This window comes from Mizuhopecten yessoensis, unplaced genomic scaffold, assembly GCF_002113885.1.
Source record: "Mizuhopecten yessoensis strain PY_sf001 unplaced genomic scaffold, ASM211388v2 scaffold2329, whole genome shotgun sequence".
NCBI classification, from domain to species: Eukaryota; Metazoa; Mollusca; class Bivalvia; order Pectinida; family Pectinidae; genus Mizuhopecten; species Mizuhopecten yessoensis.
In genome coordinates this window covers 2,778,608-2,797,344 of record NW_018404492.1, presented here as the reverse complement: position 1 = coordinate 2,797,344, position 18,737 = coordinate 2,778,608, and the positions used below count along the sequence as shown (strand labels likewise).

At 35.2% G+C, this 18,737-nt stretch overlaps 2 protein-coding genes across 4 annotated transcripts in view; one reads left to right on the top strand and one right to left on the bottom strand.

The window, feature by feature from the left end:
• Positions 1–234: 234 nt before the first annotated feature.
• LOC110445606 (fanconi-associated nuclease 1-like) lies at positions 235–15,113 on the top strand. Of its 3 annotated transcripts, none has more exons than XM_021490291.1 (14): positions 235–371; positions 1,665–2,968; positions 3,485–3,625; positions 4,164–4,368; positions 5,390–5,527; positions 6,678–6,911; positions 7,738–7,966; positions 8,306–8,467; positions 9,002–9,161; positions 9,643–9,839; positions 10,652–10,747; positions 11,392–11,520; positions 11,973–12,078; positions 13,056–15,113. In XM_021490291.1, exons 2-14 carry the CDS (start codon positions 1,672–1,674, stop codon positions 13,082–13,084), a joined length of 3,123 nt encoding a protein of 1,040 aa, XP_021345966.1. In that variant the 5' UTR covers positions 235–371; positions 1,665–1,671; the 3' UTR covers positions 13,085–15,113. The 3 variants fall into 3 exon arrangements, with proteins under 3 accessions (XP_021345966.1, XP_021345967.1, XP_021345965.1); XM_021490292.1 differs by having other exon boundaries at positions 235–577; XM_021490290.1 differs by having other exon boundaries at positions 235–2,968.
• A 102-nt stretch (positions 15,114–15,215) lies between these two features.
• LOC110445605 (G-protein coupled receptor 98-like) overlaps positions 15,216–18,737 on the bottom strand; it is a 106,547-nt gene continuing 103,025 nt past the window's right edge. Inside the window, exons 61-65 of the mRNA XM_021490289.1 lie at positions 17,939–18,053; positions 17,378–17,535; positions 16,727–16,848; positions 16,126–16,323; positions 15,216–15,838 (exon numbers count right to left, since the gene is read on the bottom strand). Of these exons, the coding sequence (XP_021345964.1) occupies positions 15,554–15,838; positions 16,126–16,323; positions 16,727–16,848; positions 17,378–17,535; positions 17,939–18,053 (878 nt within the window). The 3' untranslated portion in view covers positions 15,216–15,553. The remainder of the gene's footprint in view (positions 15,839–16,125; positions 16,324–16,726; positions 16,849–17,377; positions 17,536–17,938; positions 18,054–18,737) is intronic.

The following is an 18,737-nucleotide window of genomic DNA, read 5'->3' as shown; positions in this document are numbered from 1 at the left end:
AAAAATGGCATTACTGATAATATAAAATAAAACGAATGCCTGCTAATTATACATTGTGTCAATCATTAGATATTGTTGCCCGACATTATGCAAAATAGATTTAATAAGAAACTTAAGTTGAATCTGCTTCTTTAAAAGTGCTTGTTGGTGTCATTTTGCAGGATTTATATTATTGTGTTTATCGCAAACCGATGGAGCATTTTGGGTTATATACGGTAAAAATCCGGAATCGGTAGTCGACTATTTGGTTTATTAGTTTGGATTTTTGATCAGGGTTACGTATGCGCTTCTAATGCAGAGCCTCCATTTTGAAGAGTTTAAATGATGCCGATGTTTTGGATTTCTTTTTCAAAAGCGCCAAGTTTATTTTGGTAAAGATTAGTTGTTGGTGAATTCTACATGTCAAACTTCTGTCCTGTGACTTGCAAGTTAAAGACAGTGTCCATCTTAATGATCCCATCGAACCTACAGCTACAAACTGTCAATCATCTATAAATTGATAAACTCTTAAAAGTTCGGCCCCTCAAACAAAACGTCTGAAATATTGCTGAATGTGCAATCATTGCCAGTGGTCATGGTATGATAAATGAAATTTGCATTCTTAATTTGGTTTAGAACAAAATTGATGTGGAGTACATGATAATCTCGGAAAATTTAAGCATTAATCATAAATATCCGTTTAACTTCTTTTAAAAAAAAAAAATTTCACCTTCGTACGGGTAGTTTCCACGGGCATTTAATTTGTTTACGTTTACGTATAAAGCCATATTATGTGTTATATACGTTTCTGCGTTAATACAAATATAATGGCCCTGATAATAAGAAGTCACATCCGATCGCGACTCATTGTATTTGTTTCTGTCAATGAAAATGGTCTCAATAATAAGAAGTCACACACTACTCCTTTTTTTCATTGAATTTACACGAGCATGGAATTTAACCTATTTTTTTGTTGGCCATTTTCTGGCCCGAAAATGATCTCTGTGTTTTCTAGGTCTGTAATTTGTCTATCTATTTTATAATAACAGGCCTAATTCCTAAATGTATTTATCAAAACCTTTTGATATCAACACACACTAATGTACATGGTGCATTATTATGAAAAATAAGAGTGTTTCTTTCATCAGAAGCTTTATTTATTTGACTAACCAACAAACAAAACAGTAATTTGGCAACAATATGTACATGTGTTACGTTTTTATTTCTCCATGCACAAACTCAACTTAAATATTGATCACATGTATAATACAATAAGTCATTAAGAATCGGAAAGTAAAAAATTAATTCTTCACCTGTGATCTCACTAATTCTTGACCTATGATCTCACTAGATTTTATTTTACAGAGACTACATAATTCAGAGAACATAAAAAGATTTTAAAATAAGTTTAAGATTTTTTTCCCCCAAATAGCTGCAAATGAAGGGAAGTATCATATGAAATTAGGAAATTACAGCTACAATTCTTCAGGAAAAATGGGTTATTACAGGGCCTAAGAATTGGAGAAATGAAATTGGACAAGTCAAGTCAGGATTCACACCATGGAAGACCTCTGAACCAATTTCTACCTGTTATAATCCTATCTGATATACTATAATCGCTAAATTTTACTTTAATATTATGACCAAATTTGAATGTTTTTGATTTTTTCCCTTTATTTATTCAGAACAAAAATGAAACCTCAAGGGATAGGGAAAAGTCCAAAGAAATGGGGGAAACAGAAGCTGAACAAATCTCCACCCCCAAAAGGTGTTCAGACGATAACAGCCATGTTCAAACAGCAGTCTGCTGGTGTGTCCAGGGGATCTACAAGCATGTCTTCCAACATAGGACAAGATCATTCCAGTGATAACTCCGATTCGGATGATGTAACCGTAGTTAAAGTGGAAAGTCAATATTTTGAAAAGTCTGGAAAAAATGATGACTCCGAAATGTCTATTCCAGAATCAACGTCTCCATTCTTTAAAAAAAAGAGAAGCTCTTCAAGATTACGCCTTAAGCAATCTGTTTCAAAGAAATTACTTGAAGATGAAGTTGTGAAAGTTGACAGTGAAATAAAAGCTGAAACAGCTGACAATGAGGAATCTCCATCACAGAAAGAAAACACTTGTAACGTAAACTCTGATAATGGGGAATCATCTCTAAAAGTCGGAAGGTCTATACGGTTGTCTCTCGGGAAAAGGAAGTTATCAGAGGATCTGGAAGATTTTGTAACCGAAGATAAAAAGAAAAGAAATGAGACGAAATTGCTGAAAAAGCAAATAATGAACAAATCTGAAAGACAGAGCAGTACATCTGTAGATCATCATAAAAGTAAAGCGCCGCATAAAATCAGAAAAGTTGAGTCCTCAAAGAGTGTGAAATGTTCTAGCAGGACTGAAGATGGAACGACTCGTGATACAAATGTTCAGAGGTGTATGAGGGATACAGAAGTAAAGGATGCATCGAAACATGCATGTGCAAGTGGTTCTGAAAATAAAACTTCGTCAAAAGAACTAACTGTGGCTACAGTGGAGCCCATTTCTCCATCTACATCTTGTGAATCACTATTAAAACAGTCAGACTGTCATGATCATAGCCAAATCAAACAGAACATTTCCGAAAAGCAAATTCAAATCAAGAAAACTAAAATGTCCAACAGTAGAAGAGATCCAAAGTTAGATATTAAGGAGTGCCAAACACAAGATTCTCAGTCAATAGGAACTGTGAGAGTTCACAGTCAGAGTGAAAGTCAGATGGAAAACAGTAAGACGACTGACAGCCAGACGATGGACAGCCAGACAGTGGACAGCCAGACAACAGACAGTCAGACAGAGAGTGTGGGAGAGGACTTGAAGGAGAAGTACAAAACACCATACTACCATGAAAACTTTAAAGTGATCATGACAACAGTACTGGGAGAGTCGGACTATCAACAACTTTTCAATGAAGAAGATATGAAGTTTATTGGAGAATTTCAAACATGCTCGGGTAATAAAAATCATTTTGTTTAAAAAAAGCCTAAAATGTAACATAATGTTTATTTGTAACATTGCTTGTTACATTTGCTCTGCATCCTTCCATTGTCATGTGTTGCCAAGGCAAACGTTGTTATGAGACTATAACAACATTTGCTATTGTAACGTTATCAATCTATATTGTGAGACATCATCAATTTCATTGTTGTCAACACTTGATTTGCTGTTCAAAAACTGCTCGAAATAACTAAATAAAGCTTATCTACTCTATCAAAATGTAAATATAAATAATGAATATTTTAGCAAATATTATTTTGGTCCTATAACACGCATTTCTATTGCTGACAAACTTGCCAGGCTTTATTAAGTTTGTCATCAATAGCAATGTGTGTTATAGGACCATAACAACATTTGCTAAAACATTCATTGCTAAAATAATTTTCCATTTTTTTATTGATTAAGTAGTGATTGAATTGTACAATGCAGTATATTTCTAAAAAAATCTACTTGTTTATCATCCATTTTCCAGAATCTGCCCAGAAGTTGTATATCCGTCTGTTCTCCAGAAAGTTGACATGGCTACCATTGACCAGAATAAAATATCCAGAAATTGAGGATGATCTGACACCAGTTGTGACGGAACTGGCCCAACATCAACTTGTTCAGACAGGTACACACAACTCCAACAGTCCAACATCTCTGTTCCAAACCTATTTCTGAAGTATGGGTATCCATGACTTGGACACATTTCTAGTTCCTATAGGGAATTTTAGGTTAGGTAAAGGATAAGTCATGGTGTTTTGTGAAACTGAAGCCACTCAATTAATATTTTTTTCTTTGGATCCCCTCAGATGACATATTGAATTTGCATATAGGATCCCCTCAGATGACATATTGAATTTGCATATAGGATCCCCTCAGATGACATATTGAATTTGCATATAGGATCCCCTCAGATGACATATTGAATTTGCATATAGGATCCCCTCAGATGACATATTGAATTTGCATATAGGATCCCCTCAGATGACATATTGAATTTGCATATAGGATCCCCTCAGATGACATATTGAATTTGCATATAGGATCCCCTCAGATGACATATTGAATTTGCATATACCGGGTAAGCAGGATCTACTATTCCTCTCTAAAATAACACATCTCAATACATTTTCAATGTATGTAATGAACTGGTTACTATGTTGCAGCTGAGGGTCTGACTGACCTTCAGGTGACTTTGAACATCTTATCTGCGGGAGATTTGAAAACTTTGGCTAAAACCTATCACATCAATGTGACCAATCAGAACAAGCCTGACATAATACAGCTGTTGATCAAGAAGAGTAGACAGAGCACGATCGGCTCCATGTTCAAGGTGGCAGGCTGCGGGGGTTCCAGTACCATGCTTAACAGGTGGGTCACAGTTAACCCAGTTGATCGGCGATTCTCTGGCATAGTAATTGGCTAAACTTTCTTTCAGTTAACAGTTACCTATTTAATAATACTTTTCACATAAACTCAGGTTATAACAACACAGTATTTATCAATTGTTTCTTTTAATTGATGTTTGACATATATATATGTGTTGATCGTCGTTTGTCTTCGAGTTCCGTGTACCAAGGGAGATTATCTCGTGTCCAAGATGACGGTCTGCCAGAATCGTCGATCTTTTCATGCAAAAAAAACTTGAAATTGCTTACACTTATGTATTCTGTGCACCCCCCACTTTGGGCATTCAATTTCTCAAAAAAAGTGCGCAAATTACATGAGTTTTTACGATACATTTAAATTCCTACCTGCATATTTTTGTGTCAGTAAATATACACCTGAACAAAATTCTATAACCATGTCTTATAATATTGGAACTTTTTCAACATTAATAGCAGTTGTCTTTGAAGCTACCTATTTTTTTACAGAGATTTGCATACTGGTTCCTTTGTGATGTAAAAACATTTCACTTACAACTTGCACTACAATTACACGATGCCCGCCACAATCATTCTGACAAAAATGGCAGCCACAATGCGGACAGTTTGCAACATGCATGCACATAGCTATTAAACCTCTCCTAAATGATTCAGTATTTCCTATATACATATATACTTAGGCCGCTACACAAATCTACAAAATACCACTTTTGTGTCGTCTCCAGTGACACTCCCCGAACACACATTCTCACATAACACACCGTTCCTTCATTATTTCTGCAATTATGAACGATTTCATTTATGAACATTAACAAATGTATACTATACAATCTTACCTGTACAAGTTTACCTGTACAAGTTTTTGTTCTATCTTACCTGTACAAGTTTTTGTTCTATGTATTCAAGTAACTTTTCTCACCTGTTGTTGAATGTAACATGTTATACTACTACATACTAGTCGGTCTCCATCAGACAATTATAGTAAAGGTCTAATATTCCTTGGACAGAGCTAAGAAGTTACTGGGTTGCTGTCTACACTTGATGGAAGAGCCAAGAACCGTGTTCCTTAGGATGTTGATGCTGTTCTCTTTGAATGACACAATTCTTGATGAAGACAACGGTACCGGTAGTCAAGGACAACAACTGTAAGTCTGTAAAAAGTGATCTCCCATCCAATATCTGGGAAATCTTGATCAAAGACATTTGTGTTGTTTGGCTGGTATCTTAGTACAATATGACCTTCCTTACTCCTAGTTATGAGAATTGAAGAAAATTAATACTATATAATTTAAAATAAACTGCAGATCTTAATGAAAAGTTTGATTTGAATTACTGTAAAGTTGTATTAATCAAAAGGGAGTGAGTGAGTGATTTTTTTTTCACACAAAAAGTACTTACGCATTATACATCAGTGTGCACAATATGCAAATATTTACGGTATTCATGATTGAAAATTATTTATGTTTTGAATTTATCTGCAACAAACTATTTGTGAAAACCATGGTAATTCAATTCGAGTGCTATTCTACAATATTGACCCACAATATAAAGCATTGTACTGTACACTACTAGTAACAAGTTTCATCTGTTGTATAGTGTTTATAGGGTCCTAATATGTAGGACCTAGTGGTAGTAGTGGTCCTATAGTTGTTGAGATCGTAGAAGTATTGCTCATTGGGCCCTGATTGTTGTAGTAGTAGTGTTCATTGGTAATGAGGATTGTAGTATTAATAATCTGTGTGTTGTTAAGGTTTTAGTACATGTAGTAGTGTTTGTTGGGTCCTCAAGGCTGAAGCGGTAGTGCTCATTGAGTCGTGAATATTGTAGTATCAGTGTTCATTTGATCCTAAAGATTGTAGTAGTATTACAAGTGTTCCATGGTTGTAAAGATAGTAGAAGAAGTGTTCATTGGGTCCCAAAGTTGTTAGTAATAGAGTTCAATGGGCCCTAAAAGTTGTAGCAATAGTGCTCATTAGATCCTAAAGGTTGTAATAATAGACTTCTTTGGGTCCTGAAGTTTGTAGTAATAGAGTTTATTTGGTCCTAAATGTTGTAGTGGTAGGTTTCAAATAAATAGTGTTGTGAAATAGAATTGTATGTATAATTAAGATGTTTTAAGCATTTATTTCAGTATTTTGAGTTCTGACTTTAAGAACAATGACAACTTTTTAATAATTCTTGAATTCATGGTGCTTTTATTTCACACAAAAATTTTGAATCGAAAAATAAATTGTTAGAAATGTTTATACTCTGGTATGCCATAAAGCTATAATGAATAAGTGATTGTTTTTGAAGGTTTCAGATGCTGCAAGTTAACATAGGAAGATTGGTGTATCCAGGTTACAAAGTGAACAAGAGCACCAGTATATTCGGGGACAGAGATACTTTCCTCAGATTTGCCACTGCTGTAACAATGGAGAGTGATATCCTCACCAGACTAGAGAAAAAGGATTTTGATCGAGCGTTTGATATATACCAGTCAGCAGAGAAACAGTATGACAAACAGTTACAGGATCAAGCCATTCAAAGGTAAACGGTCAAACTTTTCTACTCTGCAGATATAGAAAGGTTTCATTAAGTAGGCTGTCACATTCTCTACCCAGTGTGTGTGTGTGTGAGGGGTGATATATGTATATCATTTTCTGAAAACAAAAAAGACAAATGCCAAATAATTTCCTCTCGCCCTAGATGTGGTATGTTGTGTGTGAGAGAATGATGTTTTTAGGTCATCTGTAGGAAATTATTCTTACTCAGTGAGAATCATCCCTGGAGGAAGATAGTTTTCAAATTGTAAAATTGGGATTCCTACCCCAACCCTAGGGGCCAGGGCGGGGCCCCAAAGGGAAAATGAACCAATATTTCAAAAATCCTCTACACCAGACTCGGAGGTACTACAATCAATTACAGTGCATGGATAGATAGATCATTAGGAGCTTATTGAAATTGTCAATTTCTTGACCCCAGAGCCATCCGTTCCCCCTTGGGGAGGGGGTAAAGTTTACTATTGTTAATATCAATTATAGGGAAATAACACATTTGGGTATATTTTAACAATTTTCAGCAGAAAATGATTCAAACTTGGTCAGAATCATCTTTGGTGGATGAGGGTATTACAATGTAAAATTGGGATTCCTGCCCCATCCCCAGTGGCTAGGGTGGGGCCCAAAAGGGAACATTTACCAATTTTTTTAAAAATTCTTATCCTTTGATGACATGACAAGTATTGTATTTCACTTAGATTACATGCTGATTTCCACATCACATCTAAACAATAAAATAAAGCTACCAGTACCTATGATATAACTCAGGTGACCGCTAAGGCCCTTGGGCCTCTTGTTCTCTTTTTCTTTAACAGTCATGATGAAAGTCTGCCAGTTTTCCTCCGGTCCTACACGGCATGTGGTGTGTTTGTAAGAGTGCTGAACCAGGGGGTGGAGATACTACAGCGTCGGAAGGATTACACGCAGGCAGTCCAACTCCTCGAAAAACTGCTGAGTCAGCAGATCTACTGCGTAACTTATCGTGGCCACTGGTGGGAACGTCTTGCCATAAACTACGACGCTCACCTCAAACAGCCAGCTAAGGTATCTACAAACGTCCCCAGTTATATTCTATTGATGATTCTCTTCATTTTAAGTAGAAAGCTTTATCTTAGAAATGAAAAACTTATTTGAGAATTAACAGATTTTTTTTTATTGGTTTTGAACAGGATGTGTTTATACTGTACTTGTTTCGTGGATGTGATTTAAAATCATGAAATAATATTTCTCCAAAAAATCTGAATTTGCTATTAATTTCATATTTTCAAAGTATCTCCTTTTCCCCCCAGATATAACATATTTTCCACATTTTAAAAGATTCTTGTAAAACGTTTTTGTAGAAACTATTGTTTACATCTGAAATGTTCTCCCCTCATGATACAGGCACTAAAGTGTATTGGAGAAGGCCTAGAAGACGAGTACCTCCGTACAGGACACAGACTGGCCGTGTTCCAAAGGGCCGAGAAAATCTGTACAGCTCCAAAGTCAAAGTTTAAAGACCAGCTGCTCAACTTTCACCATGAACCTGTCTTAGACTACCCTGAGGTGATTGGACATATCAGTGACATCAATATTTTTCAATCGAAATGGAAATAAAAAGCATGTAGCTAATATTAGAAGAAAAACAGTGTTAATATTAAATGTTTTAAAATATTATTTAGTATATTCTTAAGGTCTTCATATTCATTTTGTTTTTGTAACACCATAACAGTTTTTCTCAAAATATCTTTACTCTTCATTAAAACATTGTCAAGGATCGTTTCAAGACAAATAATTGAAAACACTTTTCTTAAGATTTTCAACTATGAGTAATAAAGTGTTGGAATGACCTGTTATAACGCTGCTATAAAATGACTTCGTATATTTTTTACCAGAACAGAAATTTATCCTTACATTTTGTTGATGAGAATTTAGAATAACCTATATAGTTCATTGTAAAAATGGCTTCAGTTAACTTTGTAATGTGCAAAGCAAACCTGAACAGAGCATTTAATGGTACAGTGTTTTGTTTTAAAAGCTCCATGTAAATCAGGAATTGTTAGTCTTGTTTAGAGCTGATTGTGTTGTTGTTATATAAAGGTGTTCCTGGACGGTAAAGTGCTACCAGACAACGTACCTGGAGCAAGGTTTCGGTTCCTGATGTCCACTCCAGGGTCAGAGGGGGACCCTGATGACCTGACGTTTTGTGGAGTGGAGCAACTTGTAATGGAGCACTATCGTCAAAACGGTTACACAGATGGTCAGTACACTAGATTTATCAGAGACAAGATTTTTGCGTAGGCTCGGTGTTAAATTGTTATATCATGATACTAATATATATTTATTGATATTTAGTGTGTTGCCTTAGTCTGATGTATAACATCACATCTGCAAGGAAACTACTTCATACTTTTGTATCAAAGTTTTACTTTAGTCAGGATGTTCAAAGACCGACTGGACTGGGTGAGCGATTTGTATTTTTGAGCATTACTTCCTTGCTATTTCACCTGCCTTGTTTACAATATTTTCCATCTCTGATGCATCTGTCATTTCATCCGTCAGCTATTTCCACATCATCCACCTTGCTAGTTTAATTATTTAACATTATACAGCGAGTCTCGATGAATACTATGGCATGTGACAAGCACATGTTATTGTTGTAACTCCCCTGCTCTGCTCTTGCTATCGTACTTACTACATTATATAGAAAAAGAAGTTTAATCCTCTATTGTTTCTGTCAGGTTTACATGCCGAGGGTTCTACAGTAAGCAGTCTATTTACACTGTTTTTCTGGGATATGATCTACCGTGACATTCCGGATGCCTTTCACTCCAACTTCCAAGTTATGCCCCTTGACTTTCACAGTGACCACTTCTACTCCAGTCGCCAGGACAAGATTGACCAGCGCTTGGACACACTGAGACACAGCTCTGTGGAGGTACGTGTGTACCTAGTTTCTATGGAGTTTACACAATTGTTAACTTGCAGCTTGTTTAATGTTTAAAAGGGCGTCATATTATATACAAGTTTGATTCCTGGTTTGTCCAGATGATTTATCTTTTGATAACATGTAAATAGAAATGTAAGTTAGGTGGATTCTTACATCTATGATTAATTAAGTTAGGTGGATTCTTATATCTATGATTAATTAAGTTAGGTGGATTCTTACATCTATGATTAATTAAGTTAGGTGGATTCTTACATCTATGATTAATTAAGTTAGGTGGATTCTTACATCTATGATTAATTAAGTTAGGTGGATTCTTACATCTATGATTAATTAAGTTAGGTGGATTCTTACATCTATGATTAATTAAGTTAGGTGGATTCTTACATCTATGATTAATTAAGTTAGGTGGATTCTTACATCTATGATTAATTAAGTTAGGTGGATTCTTACATCTATGATTAATTAAGTTAGGTGGATTCTTACATCTATGATTAATTAAGTTAGGTGGATTCTTACATCTATGATTAATTAAGTTAGGTGGATTCTTACATCTATGATTAATTAAGTGACGTAAATTATTTTAGTTATACATCATCAGAAAACAGAATTTGTCCGTTTGTATTACATGTTAAAAAATTATGGACATAAAACAAAAAAGTCCAAAGAATAACCCAAAATACTTAAAACATGATGGAGCGCTAACAAATATTTTTTTATGAGATATATCAGGACACCATGTAGGATCCTGTACTACTTACTGTATCATAAGCTGACCAGATGTTGAAATGTCATTTTGTCAGGAGCTTCACCAGATGGTGTCCGATGTCTGGGAACAACATGAGGGAGAGATGTGTGGCATGAGCTGGGACCGTTTCTCAGGTGTTGACCATGCAAAGGTAAGAGTCTCAGAGAATCTATCACTTCTTCGTAATAATGTAGGCTATGAAATCTCAACCTTCGGGATAAAAATGTTGAAAATCAGCACTTTCTTTTGATAATTTTTCTTCAGCGCTTTCTACTATAAAGAAAATAGTTGTAATGGATTACGGTGAACCGTGTCAAAATGAATGATACAATCCCATTTTGCTATGGTTACACTGCAAAAATTGATGATGCAATCACACCAATGTTGTTGTGAAGTGCTGGTGTTTTCAGTGTGTGCAAACTTTCCTTCCCTAGATACTAGTAGGTAATGGCAGATTTATCTTTTCTCTCGTAAAAACAAGAATACACTCATTAAAAATTTTGGAAAAAGAACTATTCTGTGCCATTGTATCCTGGAAATCGTTTAAAAGCTTTAATCTATGAAAAACAACAAGGCTGCCAGTCAACACAACCACTTCCATTCTTGTCTGTGTTAAAGCCTAGGCCTTGTTGTATCCATTTCTGTTAAAACCTGTGTCATCTTAACATATTGGTCCTTTTAGTGTTTAGTTCCAAGTTTTCGTTTCACTGTGGAACTCTCCAAAACGATGCTGATGTAATAAACATATGTTGTATTTATATCTTTTAAGCTGAATGTTTGTTTTGTTGTTGACAGGGTCTGGTGTCCTGTTTTGGTGGGAAGGTGATCGCGGGTATCCTCGAGAGGTATGCTTGTAACCCTCGTCAGACCAGGGGTGGATTCCCAGACCTGACCCTGTGGAACACTGATAATAAAACTGTCAAGGTTGGTTCAAGTTTCATAGATAGAAGTTTGACTGCAACGTAGGTCTTTTTCCATTAGTCTTTAAGTCGGTGAAACTGGTAATAAGAAGAAAACTAAAGGTTTTCTCGATGCTTCTTCATCCAATCTTTTGGTGCTAATGCCAGGACATCTTTATAATGAGTGTCTGTAGATATTTTCACAAAATTATATATCATCAGATGGTGTATCGTGTACAACTTGAAGTAACTTCTTTTTAAGGCCAAGGTCAAGTTTAACAAAGGCAAAGTACCTTGGTAGTAACATTCTAACGTTATTTGTAACTTTGGTATAAAATTCAGATCAGTTTTCACCCTCTAGGTGTTCCATGGTGATATATAGATATTTTATTTAGGTTTCCACAAGAAGGTAACTGAATTTTCCCACACTTTTCTGTGCTGTCTTAACTTGTTGAGTGGTATATTGTTTGATTTCAGATCTGTGAAGTGAAGGGTCCTGGAGATCGCCTTTCTCACAAACAGATTTTGTGGCTGAGTTACCTGATCAGTCTAGGGGTAGACACGGAGGTTTGCTATGTCAAAGGTAGGTCTCGCATGAAACAAATATTTTAAACCCCAAGAAAGTCAAGGTATCACAGAGGATTGCCAGGTAGAGCTCAAATCTTTATAGAAACTCATTTATGAAGTTCAAGAAGAAAACAAAATCCAATAGATTTAACTGCCATTAGATTATTCTATTTTATTTCATTGTCTTGTAACTCTACACCTGCAACACATGGCTCCATATTTCACTGTTTACTGTTCTTTCCATTTTTGAACAACCAAGATAACGTAACTATGTCCAATAATGTGCATGAACCATTGCAAACCGTTTGAATGTTCTCGAAGCACAACAAAATTTGGTCTTGTGATCACTGTGTATAGTCACAATCAGTATGACATACCCCTAGTTATTTTGATGTAACAAAAATTTGGCACATATACAGAAAACAATTCACTTGCCTGCTGTTGTAAATTAATTATTACAGTCATGATATGGGAGGGGATCATAATTTGCTATATCCAAAACTCTGCTTCAACTTGTACTATATAAGAGATTTGATTGTTTCAAGGATAAATCATCATAAGATATTCTACCTTAAAATAGTTTGTCAGTTTTGTAATCAATCTTGAGAAATTTTAATGTATTATCACAGAATGATTACAGGTATGTTTTGGCTATAAAACATACAGAATGATTACAGGTATGTTTTGGCTATAAATTCATACAGAATGTTTACAGGTATGTTTTGGCTATAAATTCATACATAATGATTACAGGTGTGTTTTGGCTATAAATTCATACAGAATGATTACAGGTATGTTTTGGCTATAAATTCATACAAAGAAATGCAATGGAATCCAATGCAGTGGTCTGTCAAAGAAGTAAAACTTAAACGCACAGGTTACAAAAGATGTTTTCTGATATTGGTAAAATATATGCGAAATCAAGTACTTAATCTGTTGCTTTGATCAATTATTAAAGTGTATTGATGAGGATTTTAAATTCGTTTTTTGCAGCCGTGAGTACCAAGAAGCTGAAACATTAGTAATAGTGGAAAAGACCGGTTTGACAGTTTTGGACATTTAAAGTATACTGTCTGTGATAAATACAATCTCAATGTCATATTACAGTACTGTCTGTGTGATAACTACGATTTCAAGGTCATATGACAGTGCTGTTTAATAAGTACAATTATCATCTTTTTACTACTTGATAACATTATCATGGGTTGTTAGTATGAGAATACTCCAGAAGTTGAGAAAGACTTGAGGATGGATTTTCTCAAACCTAAATAAATTGTGTTTCCTATATATTTTTTCATTTCCCTGGCATTTATAGTGATGTTTTTGTAACTTTCATAAAATGGGGAGGTGCATGTTGGGATGAGGATTTATTTTGCTGCCAATGATTATCTTATTTGACTCGTTCAGTTGTCATTGTGTTAATTCTTGGTTAGATTTTGCTGAAACCTCATATGTATGTACCAGTATGTGTTCAGTACAATGTCACTTCAAAAGTGTCAATATTCCGAGTCCTGGGGAAAAACTCAGATCACCGATTATAAATAGAAAATGTACTCTTGTTTGGAGTTGTACCGGCATTCAGTTTTATATTAATTTACATACCTACCAGTATATATATGTCAGAGCTCAGGTTGACCGGTGCCGTATTTTGATACTAAGTCAATGTTCTTGTGTACTGTAAACCATATTTGTAGGCATTACTTTGTTGTGTTATTCATCTAAGGAATTTGAATGAGGGTTAGAGTTCACAAAGTGAACAGATATACATTAATTTATGTATTGTTTGAAATGTGTCTGTGCTATGCTCTGCTTGCGAAATTTACACGAAACGTTAGTGTCTGGTAAAGTATGGAGATTTACAGATCCATTGTTTTGTGTTGATCCTGTTGACTTATAGATCTTAACCCTTTCACCCCTATGTAACTTTAGTAGACACTACCATGCATTGATATGGATGAGTCCATTATGGTCTAGTGTTGAAAGGGTTAAGGTTGTAATGTCACCTTAATGACGGGTAGATTTTTTTTATGTTTTGTGAACAAAGTTTAATACAATTGAAAACAATTTTTCAAGTTTTTGTTTTATAGAAATTTTATTGTAAAGTTTTGACAATATTGTATATATTGAGCATCAAAATGATGACGTATGAATTATATACGTAACAACGTAGAGAAAATGTACAATGACAACTTCTGTGTAACACACCATATATAAAATGCTGTACAAACCAGTGTTCCACCTCCGGGCAGGACATATCATTAATAGTTATTAGAAACATGTTAAGGGTTGTACTTTCTTAATAAATATATTGCACAATGCCAACCTTTATTTATTTAATATCTATTTATAGATCTCAAAAAAGTATCATTTGTACATTTCTGAGATCATTTGATGAAATTGTAAAACTAATGAAGCTGAGGGACAAAAAACTAACTTTCAGAAACATAATCCACTGTAAACTTAACAGAAGACCAGAGGGCCTGTATAGCTCACCTGGATATTTCAGCAATCATGGCAAAATTTTGTAAAATATATTTTCCAGTAAATATTGGCTCAGCTGTCTCAGCAACACCTTTTCCTTAATATTGGGTCCTATACCCCATGGTTGGGGATGGGATGATGGTTGGGGGCCTCCTTTATACAACATTGAATCCCCTTGACCTAAGAATACTCTACATCAAATTTGGTTTAGATCCCTTCTTTCGTATTGAAGGAGGAATCTAAGATTCAATGCTGAAGATTAAATTAAGTCAAACCCTCTTAATCCACAAAGTAAAAGAGTTTTAAATATATACTTTGCCTATTCGGCCCCTCCGTCTATCCCAGGTGGGGTAGTCACACCCACCATACATACAATATTTATTCCTGTTTTCCCAAGGAAACTCAAGGCCAAATTTTGTCAAATTCCACTCCGCTGTTTTGGACTAGTAGCATTTTGAATGAAAAATTGACAGAGGCGGATGCGCCACAGCATAAACTTACCAGTTCTTTGGCCCAGGTGAGCTATAATAACACTTTAGTGAAAGGTAACAGCTAAAATATTGCACCACATGTCATACCAAACATAACAAAAATGTATCACAATAAGTGTTAAGTGTGAGCCGACACACGTGACTGATTGATTGACATATACATGTATGTATGAGCCTAGTCATTGTTGACCTTCACGGGGCCTTCATACAGTTGTGATTTTAAATGTACTTAAGTTTAGTGAGTTAGTTCATGATATGGCTATCGAAATAGCCTTTGATAATTTACGACCAAAAAAGTAATGATGAAATAGTTATATGTACTTCAAGAACAGTTAATTCAGATTTTGTCTAGGTAGAACCTTTGATATATCAACAACTCAAGAAAAAAGTGAGAACATCTTTGTCAATAATTTTGAAAATACAAAAAATAGGAGTAGTTTTGACATACTTTTGATATTTCACAATACAATAAACTAATTCATCAGCGTACAAATTACTGGGTATACAAAATTTTCAAACTCATAAATGTGTGTCTGCAATAGAGATACGTCGCATTTCATATTTATCTACTTTGCTGGATATTTCTGATATTCTGTCCGAGTCCAGACTGTTGACATCACTAGCAGTATAACTGCCATCTGTCTTTAATGCGTACAGTAAATCATCAAAGTCTTTATCAGTGGTGTAGTCTCCGTCAGTAGACTGGACGAGGACAGGTGGCGTCACGTAAATGTTACCACTGGATGCCAGCTGTCGCTTCACCTTCATCGTACTCTTGGAAGGAACGGAGTCCCGCTCCCAGCTCTGCAATAAAACAGATGATACAGAGATTTAGTAAACATGAAATTAGCAAATATTTCATTACTACTGTATCAAACCCTTTTACTGTTGTAGATACATTCATTGAGAAAGGTTCTTTCAAAATTTAAGTTTGATACATGTATAATTAATATTGAACATTGTTGAGAAGAAAATCTGCCCAAAAGACTTTTAAGACCAGTGCTGTTTAAAATCACATATAGCAAACAAAACCTACTTATCATTAGAATTCCTTTGCTAAAAACATGAAATAATCTGTATATGCGACTCACATCATTCAGTAGAGAGGCCCTAGATCCCTTGAGGCTGCCAATCTCTACAGAAGCCATGTGGTGGCGGATGTCATCCCCACCAGACATTGTACCCGTGTTGGCATCGGCCGAGATGGAGTACAGCTTCTTTTGTGGCCCGAAGCACTGCTGTACACACGGGTTACGTAGTATTGTGTACAGGACTAGGGCTAATATACCCTGTAATCAACAAATATTACAGTAAACTCCGTCCTGATAGAAAACTAATGAGTAACCATCAACTTAGAACCTCTTGCACTGGTATTTATATCCAGGACAGCATACCACGTTTAGTAATATGATCAAATTTGTCTTAACATTACCTGTCTCACTAAGACAGGTTGAGACAAATTTATGTTGCATGTTGTTCAGGATATAAATATGAGGTTCAACTTATAATTTTTTCTCAACCTCTCTTAGTGCATTCCATGTCTTGCTAAACCATCTATCTTTTGAAGACAACTTTTCATGGGTACAGAGAAAGGTCTTAAAGCAGTATACACACATGATTAAATCAGACCTTTTTTATCCCTATTATTATATGAAGTAAGACAACGTTTGGCAAATCTCCTGATTTTCTCACCTGTAGTAAATTGAATATACAGAACATAACAAGCATCCAGAGTTGTCCGTACGCCATGTGTAGTCCTCCCCACAGCCATGTCAGGGTGATCACCGCCCAGAAGGACAGAAGTGTACGGATCTCTGTAAACATTCAACCAGGCAGGTTTTATAGGCTGAGTAGGGGCTTGTACAGTGTATCGAGTTACTTTTCTTACCGATTTAACACACATATATAACAGGTTTTTGTAGATACGTTAGAAGTTTACAAAGTATGTACATGTATTTCTAAAGAGCAGGAAAAGAACTGTATACCGAAGGTTCACTCTGAATTCAAAGTTTACAGTAAGTTTGGTTATATATAATAACTTCATTTTTCTGTGAAGCAGTGTGTCAGTGACATGGTGACTGCATTTTGGCAATATTCTTCAGCTGACCAAAATATCAATTTAATGTTGCAGCATATCGCATTGAAATGACGCCATATTTCAGAACATCAGCTTATGTGGTTCTGAACATTTTGAACTGAAGTATCTTTTTTTGCCAGTTCTTGATCAAGCGTCAGGAAGAGTTATCCCAATACAGAGAAAGGAAGAAAAGGAAAATAAACCAAAAACATAATCCCTGTCAATATTACCAAATAAACATTTCAAAATGATATGTTGACACTCACCGTTTATGTTATAACGCCCCCTATAAATGTCGTCGTAGGCCTGCCACTGTGGGGTGACCTGGAACGCCTTGACAAAGACCACACCCACCACTAACAGCATCAGCAGCACAGGGAGAATGACTCCCCCCAGGGCCGCATACGGATTGGTGATGAAACACCTGTAACATATAATGTCAATGTCAGCAGTTACTCCCAGTAATCTCAAAGTAGATATATCTCTACATGGAAATCATAATACAACTATAGTGACATCATATATGTTACATTATTTTCATAAACTTGTTTTCAACATTTAAAGCTGACAATTTATATATCTTTTCTACATCAATATTATATTGTTTATTTCCATCACAAAATAATTAAAATAACTTTTTAATAATAATTGAATCCTTTTCTTGGAGGACAGGTTTCTTGGGATTCTTAGATTTAACTTGCAAATACTCTAATCTATAGATAGATGACCTATAATATAGCAGAAATCCTGTCTGATTTATACAGTTTATGCAAGTTTTGGGCTTCACTAATTATAAGTAAAACTTTCTGACATTCAAGCAAACTTACATTTCACCATTATTGTTGACATCTCCATAAATGAAATCCACAGGCATGTAATACACATACTTGTAAAGGTTAAAGGCCACTACATAGAATATGGCCAATATTACTACGGGCAGTCCTGTAAAATGAAAAACAGTGTTTTTTACATTTGTATCAGGCAGGAACTTGAGAATTCAAATCAAGGTTTGACAAATTGTGCCCATCATCAATGTTATAATTATATGATCAAGAAAATTGTGGAATTGATCTGATGGACCAATTCGCAGTCCTGCAACATGGAAACAAAAGAGTTTAAATCAAGGTTAGAAGATTTTGGCTTGGTATCAAAGTTAATTATAAATATGAATTTAAATTTTGTGAAAGAATTAGGCCACATATAAAGGTAAAGTATATTCACGTCTGTAAATCTACAAAATGTTTTCTAAGGGTGATTTAGAAGTTTTGATCCCTGTCTAAATGTATAGATAACAAGAGGCCCATGGGCCTTAACGGTCACCTGATATATTTATACAGAGAGTTGATTTCGTTTTTAACATGAACAGAAATATTATTCAAAGAGACAAAAAACAATAAAACCACCTTATTCAATATCAAGCATACAGATTTCAGACTAAAAAGGATTTGAAACTAGCACCTCTGATTCTAAACAAGGAAAATGAAGAAATTTTAGCACACTGACTCCCTTGAGCCCCACCCTACAGCCCTTGGGGGTAGGGCTGGCTCAAAATTTTCAAAGTATCAAACTGTCAACTCAAGGTTATAATTCCAATCAAGTTATTAACATGTAATATTCAAAGTATCA